The sequence below is a fragment of the Stenella coeruleoalba genome, assembly GCF_951394435.1.
Source record: "Stenella coeruleoalba genome assembly, chromosome: 8".
NCBI classification, from domain to species: Eukaryota; Metazoa; Chordata; class Mammalia; order Artiodactyla; family Delphinidae; genus Stenella; species Stenella coeruleoalba.
This window is the reverse complement of record NC_137154.1, coordinates 4683988-4692268: the sequence shown is the minus strand read 5'-3', so window position 1 is coordinate 4692268 and position 8281 is coordinate 4683988. Positions and strand designations below refer to the sequence as shown.

Below are 8281 nucleotides of genomic sequence, written 5' to 3'. Positions count from 1 at the left end.
GACACCGTTTATTAGTGAGGAGTCATTCCAACTACATATAATAGAAACCCTCCAAACAACATTTGGCTTAAGTAAAAGAAAGGTTTATTTCTCTCTGTTGGGAAACAAGCCTGGAGGTCAGAAGCCCAGGGACCCAGGCTCCTTCAGTCTTGCTGTCATCCAAAGTCATCACCTTGTGGCCCAAAATGGCTGTTCAGCTCCAGCCCTTGCACCCACATTCCAGGCGGGAGGAAGGAGGAAGGGAAAAGGACCAAAAAGGGGGCCTACCTTTGTGATCCCTTTCACCTGGAATGCGCTGGGCCCCACCTGGCCAATCTTGCTCACCTTTCAGGTCAAGCTCCCTGAATACACGTACCTCCTTCTCATGATAATGAAGTGGTTATTTGTACAACTGTTTTTGTGCATTCAGGTCTCCATTAGACTGTAATTTCCGTCTGCTGCCGCAGTCCCCGTGCGGTGCCGGGGGAAGCAACACCTCTCCGGGGACGCGTGGATGAGCCCGTGCTGGACTGTGGCCTCGGTTTTCTCTGGACTCGCTCTTCCTGCTTACCAGGCCCAGGTTGGTGTTTGGTGGTGAACAGGGCCTCTGAGGGAAGATGGGCCAGCTCACAGAGCAAGGATAAAATTATGCTTTCTGTTTGATTTCCATTACTCTAATGGTGACCCATTTTATCTGCCTCACACTGGGCTGTCTTCAAGATGACAAGGTGACAGTGTCTCACTGGGTCACTGCTGAGCGCACAGAGCCCATTATAACCCTGGCCGTGGGTCTCAGCACAGCCTGTGCCGGGAAGCAGGCACCTGCTATCCGGGGTGCCATCCTCCTTTGTCTAAATGCCTCTGCTGGCCCTGGGGAGTCACAGCATCTCTCCTCACTTCTGCCTTGCTGGGTCTGCAGGCTTCTGGTGCCCACCTAACTCTCCCTGGCCAGGGTCACGGGCCACACCCAGGATTTGTACAGAATCCCCTCACCCAGACTGAGGGAGAAGCAGCGACAGTGGGTGTCCCCCCGGGTGGTGTCTTGGTGACAGACCATGTCAACTTAGAGGACCCACATTTATTCCATGAAGGGAACGTCTGCAGGGACCCCTTCTGGCCCAGCAGCGCCTGAGGGACGTAAGAAGGGCCCACAGCTCTGAGGCGGGGGAGCCAGTCAGCCCCCAGGAACTGAAAGCCTAAGTGCCCCCCTAGCTGAGTTGCCCCATTTTAGAAAAACAGGATGGGGTCTGGGCCCCCGAGGACCACTGGGCACCGACCGGGAGCAGGGAAGCTGGGCGAGCTTTGGCCTCCCGTCCTTCCCCCATGGATGGCTCTGAGGCTGAATCCGCCACCCAGCCGCTGCAAAAGCGTGCGAGGGGGGTGCCCCGGGGGCCCAGGACCCAGCGACCCGCCCAGCTTGGATTGAGGGTCTCTGGCTGCGGAGGGCTCGCTGGCGGCACGCGACGCGGTGCCGAGGTGGGGGGCTCGCTGCCCCGGGGCCGGTAACAGCCGGGTCGGGGGCTCTCGCGCGGGGTGCGGGGGTCTCTCCGGCGTCCCCGCCCTCCCGCAGGCGCTCCGAGCGCCCCTTGGGAACCGAGTTCCGGTCCCTCCCGCCCACTCGGGCCGGCGAGGGCGCCGGGGGGCGGGAACCGAGCCCGTGACGCGGCGGAGCGGCCCCGGACGCACCGCATAAATCGCGGTGGCGGCGGCTCCGGGCGCTGACACGTCGAGGGAGCCCGGCCGCCCTGAGCTTCCCGCCTCCGTGTCCCCGAGGCCACGCCATGCGGTGAGAGCCCCCTGCCCTACCCTACTCGACCCGACTCGACGGACGCGCGGCCCCGCCGACATCCCCGGACCTGCTGACGCCCCAGGACCTGCAGATCCCCCGGGACCCGCCGCTCAAGGTACCGCGCCCCAGGGGACCCCAGCGGGAGGCGGACCCCCTTTCTCCGCCGTCCCCTCTCCGGAGCGCCCACCTGAGGGTGGACCTTCCCTGGGGCCGGCGCGGCGCCTCTGCCCCTTGCCCAGGCTCTCGGTCCTCGGCACCTCGGCTCCTGGCCGCCCTTCCCGCAACCGTGGGGTGGGGGGGGGTCCGAGCCTCCGCCCGACGTGAGCCCTGGAGACCGAGACCGGCCTCCCCGCGCCGTCCCCCACCGCCCGCCTTCCCTTGCAGATGCCCAGAGGCTGCGCCCTCCTGCTCGCCTCGCTGCTCCTCGCTGCGGCCCTTTCAGCCACCCTGGGGCTCGGGTCGCCGGTAAGTGCAGGCTGGGGAGCAAACGCTCCCCAAGCGGGTCCCCTTCTCTGTAAAGGGGGGCAACCGCATCAGAACCAGGCTCGGGGGAGGGTGGGTGCCTTGTGCCATCAATTCTGCCTCCGGGCGGGCGGGGGTGGGGGGTCCCTGCCGCGGGGAGCTGCGCAGGGAGGGGCCCGGCTCCTGCGAGCTGACCAGAGGGGGCTGGGCGGAGGGCGGCGGTTTCCGCTCAGAGGCTCCCTCCTTTCCTCCTGGCACCTCGCCTCTCCCAGTGTGTAAACAGCCCCTGGCTATCGACCACTAAACATGGACACTGCTGTACTTGAGGTTAGCGCCTCGGACGAGTGAGAAGCAAATCTCATTCCATTCAGTTCAGTAGAGCGTCAGTACACCGTGTGCGAGCTGGTGTTATCAACAGGTGTTCTCAGCATCACTTAAAAGCGAGTGGGTGCACTCTGAGTCTGTGGTCTACGGCGCAAAAGGAAGTATTTGATAAAGCAAGTAGTCCTATTTTCATGTCAAATATAGCTTATCTGCAAATCTGGAATTTCTTGCAGCTTCCAAAAGTACATGCATTATTCTAAGTCCTGTATCTGCCTGGAAGGTCTGAGTGAATTTCACTTAATGTCCTTCTGATTTCATTTAAAGCTCTTGCTTTAACAGTCAGCAGCTCTCGGCTTAGTATATGAAAGAGTAACTAAAGTGTGTTTGTAATTTAAGTTCTGTGAGTATTTGAAGTAAGCAACTTCACAGGCTGCCATGGTGGGTTATACAAGCAGAAGCGGCCTTTGGGGCTGCTTTGAGCCAGCGCAGCCGGTACCGGGCAAGATTCTTGCCATCTGAACCCCTTTCTCCCATTTAAGGTGAAGGAAAAGAGAGGCTGGACCCTGAACAGTGCTGGCTACCTTCTTGGACCACGTAAGTGATGCGGGTACATGGCCTCCCGACACCGAACCTGCCCTTCCAGTGCTGGCTGTGGCGCTTGCGCTCACCCTGCTGTCTCTGAAATATGGGGGTGGCCAGTCGTCGTTCTGACACCTCGATATTCCAGTCTGAGTCTGATAAAGGGAAACAGGGGAGTCTTCCATGAGACTCTGAGGCAGGATGGTTTCTCTGTAGGTTTAACTGATTCCCTGAAAGGCAGCCCCCCAGATGTCCCAATTCTCAGTCTCCTCCCCATTTGTCCCCCCACCCCCAGCCTTGGGGCACCTCGCTCTTTCTTGAACCCTGACCCATCCTGCAGCCCGCAGCTTGGCAAACCCTCAGGGCCCTCTCCTGCCTTCTCTGCACCCTTCCCCCTTTTTACCCCCGTTCCTTGGCCTGGCCAGTCTCAACTGCTCGGCACATTGGCCCAGGCCTGATACCTCCGGAAGCCTGTCCTTCCTCTGGCTCTCCTGCCCTGCACCCCATGGGATTCCTAGCCTTGGACTTTGCTCAGGCTTTCCCAGGTGACCGTCTTGGAAGGCAGACATCCCTTGGGGCTCTGTTCTGGGCCCTCTCTTGGGTCCCTCTGTGTCTCCCTAAACGTTCCCATCCACTCCTTGGCTTCACAGAGCACCCCCAGGTCAACTGACCCCAGCCTTATCTCCATCTTCCGTGAGCCTAAGCCTGGGATAGGAATTCGCAGGTGACCTGGAGAAGCCAAAACATGCTCACCCCAAAACTAAATGCAGAAGGTCCCCTTCCTGCTCCAAATCTGTCCCTGGAGCCGCCCTGCAGGGTGACTGACACTTGGTGTCTCGTCCTTGATGTGACACCGTCTGGACTCGGTGGGAGTAGTTTGATTACATTCATGGTGCAGAGAATCCAGTGAGTCTAGGGCAGCTGGGGCCTTCAGAGACCCCCTGTTCGACTGCTGCATTTACAGGGAGGTGCACCGAGCCCGGGGCCCAGAGACCAGCTCGCTGCTGTGGAATTCCTAAGTGGGCGCAGAGGGCGGCAGGCAACGGGGGAGTGGGTGTGTGCAGACAGGCCACGCCTCCAGCGCTAAAGGGCACAGCTCTGGGCACTGCAGGCTACGGCCACTGCGGCCTCCCCTCGCCCACTCAGCCCCCACTCTCTGCTCTCTTCACGTCCTCTGTCTGCAGTGACACCTTCAGATTTTAATTGTCCTAAAGGAGGGGGCGAGGGGAGACCTTTCACTTCCCATCCAACCTCCTACCTACTCGTAGCTTTCAAATTTGCAGGCATGGTTGATTTGGGGACATCCATCCACCTTAAAAAAAAATCCTCCTCTATTTATTTCCTACTTTCTTGCCGGAAACGAGGCAAACAACTCATATACAGCTCATATCCCAGTCCTTCCAGAGTCGCTGGGAAGAATGGTCCCCGATTAAACTACCCCGGGAGCTACTTTTAGTTCTTAATCCCCAAGTGTAAGTACAGATCCTTCTCCCACTGCAGGTGGTGGTTTATCTGACCACCTGGAGGGTGCCTGAGAGCCGGGCTTTGAGAAACACAGGCACAGAAATGACAAAAACTAAATGGGGCCACAGGCAGGATCTGCTGGGCTTCTTTAGTCTCAGATCAAACGCAGCAGCCGGTCCCCACGTGGTCTTGTCACTTCGCCTGCAGGAGGCAAAGACTGATGTAAAGGGCACGAGTTTTCCAGAACCCTTTGCAGCCCTGAGTTCTTCCCCCGAGAAAGCAGCTCGTCTCTGTGCCACTGGTCCGAAAGAAAGAAGGAGCCCTTCAACAGAAATACTTGTCCATGTGACTCTGGCATACTGAAAATGTGTTTATCAAGAAGATTTAGGGAATTCCCTGGCGGTGCAGTGGTTAGGACTCAGCGCTTTCACTGCTGGGGCCCGGGTTCGATCCCTGGTCGGGGAGCTAAGATCCCACAAGCTTTGTGGCATGGCCAAAAAATCCTGTTAGAAAACAAGCCGTTTTTCACTATCAGGTTGGATCACCAGAAGCTGTCCGTCTGGACTAGCCGTCTGTCAGGATTCTTTGCAACTTCACACTGTGCTCCTGACTTCTGTTCTCAGGTTAGCATAGAAAATGGCAACATAAAAATGCTGAAGACAGTTTGAGCCTGACTGCACCCAGTGGCCTTTGGAAGCGCCGGGTTACTTATCATTCCTCCACATTTAATGCCAAGACCTCTGTCTCTGGAAAAATGAATTCGCTTTCTTTTGTCTGGGCTTGGAGATGGTACAGTCCACTAGGCCAGGTAGCCAGAGACCGAGAGCCAGACCTTCTCCTTTAGCCTGGAGAGGGCCCCTCTCAGGCCCTTCTCTTCATTCCAGGGCACTTGGTGGAGAGCCCTCATTCTTTCTTTCCAATACTTTTGTTTTTTTGCCCGTGCCGCTCAGCACATGGGATCTTAATTTCCCGACCAGGGATCGAACCTGGGCCCCTGCAGTGGAAGCGCGGAGTCCTAACCCCTGGACCGCCAGGGAACTGCAATTACCATTCCCCCGTGTCACTCCACCCAGAGTGTGTGCCTGCGTGCGCACACACACACACACACACACACACACACACACACACACACTCAACCTCCCTCCTTCCCTCCCCTCCTCCTTCTGTCTCTGTCTGTATCTCTCTCCCCGGCTTCAGTCTGTCTCCCACACAGCAGCCAGTGATCTTTGAGAAATAAAATTCTGATTACATCAGAACTGCAAATCCTGTGGTTTCCCCCCCGACCCCGTTTTCAGGGACGCAGGACTCCAGCCCCTGTCCTCTGCCTGGGAGGCAACCAGCTCAAACTCCAGCCCCCCCGGGGCCCCCTTGGCACTCCCCTCTCCCTGCACCAGGTCTGTGCCCCTTGGGCCGGGGCCCTCTGCTGGCCACGTGCTGCCCCCTCTTGACTGGAGGCTCCCCTCTTGTTCCGTGGGGCCCCAGCACCTGGAGAAGAGCTGTACCCTGGCCCTGGCACGAGTTCCTCCCTCAGGTTCCACGGAGCACAGCTCCCTCCTCCATGGTTTCCCTCCCTTGGCTTTGTTTTTCTGTCCGTTGTGTTACGTGTTGGCTGTAAGCAGCCACGTGCCCTTCATTACGGTGGCAACACTCAGTGCTTTCCTCTGATTTGCAAACAGATGCCATTGACAACCACGGATCCTTTCACGACAAGCATGGCTTCACCGGCAAGCGGGAACTCGAGCCTGAAGACGAAGCCAGGCCAGGTGAGAGGACTTTAATCTCAGGGCACACAGGGCAGTGGGGGGTATCGGGCTTCTGCCACCGCTGACCCACAGCCAGGGCCTGAGCTTGGCCCGGTCCCATCTGTCAGCCGCCAGAAATAGGAGCAGCAAACCTGAGGGTAAGCTCAGGGGCGGCCACAGGGGCTCAGGGCCTCCACTGCGCTGAGCCGGGCTCTGAGAGGGAGGGAGGGACACGCCGGTGATGCCCCCAGGTGCCCAGGTCTAAGACAGGCACCAAGGTCGTCAACGCTGATCCCCTCTGGTTTCTAGGAAGCGTTGACAGGCGGCTGCTGGAGAACAATGTCGTGCGCACGATAATCGAGTTTCTGACTTTCTTGCAGCTCAAAGGTATGTGAAATAGTACCAACGTAAAATGCCACCTCTTAGAAGCCTGCGCACATTAAAGCCTGTCGAGAAAGGGTTCCACAGACTTCTCCTGGGAAGGAACCGTGGTCCACCTACACACCGACAGGCACGCTGGTGGGGGGGGTTACAGGCGGGGGCATGGGAACCAGCTGCAAAGGGGCCTGGTCCATCCACTCTGCTGGACCCACATTTCTTGACATGGTAACAGCGGCTGTACCTTCCGGGGCCTAGTTACTACACACAGTCAGGCTCTGCGTAGACCACCTTAAACCGTATCTTGGGAGCGCGGCGAGTGAAGGGAGCCCGCGGCCCGGATTGCCCTTTCACCCTGCGCAGCCTCCAGTGGGGCTGGCTGCGTGTCACCCCGACAGCTCTCCATCCCGGGATCTAGTACAGCCGATGGGGGCCTTTCTGCCCCAGCCCTTCTGTGCCTCAGGGCTGTCATTCATGCCACTGTGAGGGTCAAAGCTGCCCCTGTGGAAGGGGCTCAGAGCTCACCACAGGGAGGTGGCCTGGGGACACGGTGGCACGTGGGCCACTCTGAAGCTCCAAGGGAGACCTTGGGCGGTCAGGTTCTGCTCATCACAGTTTTGTTGTCTAGTTGGAAGAGCGAAGACTAATTCTTGGGTTCTGTTTTGATCCATTTGCTCTCAGGCTCCACTGCCTTAGTTGAGGGACTTCAGGTGGGCGTGGGGAGGGGGGAGGGAGTCGGGGGAGGAGACTTGAGGCCTGTGGCTTTTCCTTAGAACCATCCATGGGCAGGGGGACTGTGGGAGAAGAACTTAGAAACCTCAGGACCAAGTAACCGATCCCCTCTGTTCGAGCCCAGTGCAGGCTTTGGGGCAATCTCTGCTGGAGAAAATCTGCTGGTGACTTTTCCAGTGAGGGGCAGAGGGACTCTTCCGGGTTTTTTGTTTGTTTGTTTTGTTTTGGATGTTGTAACATGGAACTTCTTTCATTAGGAGACATCGAGTTTCATTGCCCAAACAGGAATTACACTTTTTTAGAGTCTGACCGTTTCAAATGCATGCTAAGTACGAGAGTTAAATGTGACACGTGCCTCATCCTGGGTTTGCTGCCGTGAGCATCTCTGCAGAGGACGGGCACTTGAGCTTGACCCTCCCTTCTGCAGACGCCGGGGCCCTGGAGCGCCGGCCCGGCCTCCCCGCAGTGCCCTCGGAAGGCGTGGAGGAGTCCTAGGCGGCTCCCAGGGCGGTGCGGCTCTTCGTGGGCATCGAAGTCAAGCTCGAAGCCTATGATAATCATACGGCAACGAGTGCAGAGTCAACCACCCCCATCCTCTCTGCCCTGCTGCTGTGCTCTCATCATTTAAGATTCTTTCCCTTTGGTCATAATTTTGAGCGGCAAATAAAAAACCAGCAACAGCCTGTGATTACCGTTTTCTTCCACACGTGTGTCTTGTTGCCGCTGCCACCAGTGTGTGTTTAAAAGATGATGCTTGATTACAGTCCCACGTAATAGAGAGAAGTTTTACACCCAAATTCTACCATCCAGAGCATCTCTGAGACACTTTCTC

The 8281-nt window shown here is 57.7% G+C and overlaps 1 protein-coding gene across 2 annotated transcripts; it reads left to right on the top strand.

Moving 5' to 3' along the window:
* Positions 1 to 1252: 1252 nt before the first annotated feature.
* Positions 1253 to 8047, top strand: GAL (galanin and GMAP prepropeptide). Of its 2 annotated transcripts, none has more exons than XM_079930420.1 (6): positions 1253 to 1883; positions 2153 to 2233; positions 3094 to 3148; positions 6274 to 6360; positions 6649 to 6726; positions 7877 to 8047. In XM_079930420.1, exons 2-6 carry the CDS (start codon positions 2153 to 2155, stop codon positions 7942 to 7944), a joined length of 369 nt encoding a protein of 122 aa, XP_079786546.1. In that variant the 5' UTR covers positions 1253 to 1883; the 3' UTR covers positions 7945 to 8047. The 2 variants fall into 2 exon arrangements, with proteins under 2 accessions (XP_079786546.1, XP_079786545.1); XM_079930419.1 differs by lacking the exon at positions 7877 to 8047 and adding an exon at positions 7707 to 7851.
* The last annotated feature ends 234 nt before the right edge of the window (positions 8048 to 8281 follow it).

Coding starts and splice junctions, on each gene's coding strand:
- GAL (XM_079930419.1), top strand. CDS start 2,153: ATGCCCAGAGGCTGCGCCCTCCTGCTCGCCTCGCTGCTCCTCGCTGCG. Junction 3,149..6,273: donor TGGCTACCTTCTTGGACCAC/GTAAGTGATGCG, acceptor ATTTGCAAACAG/ATGCCATTGACAACCACGGA. Junction 6,361..6,648: donor TGAAGACGAAGCCAGGCCAG/GTGAGAGGACTT, acceptor TCTGGTTTCTAG/GAAGCGTTGACAGGCGGCTG.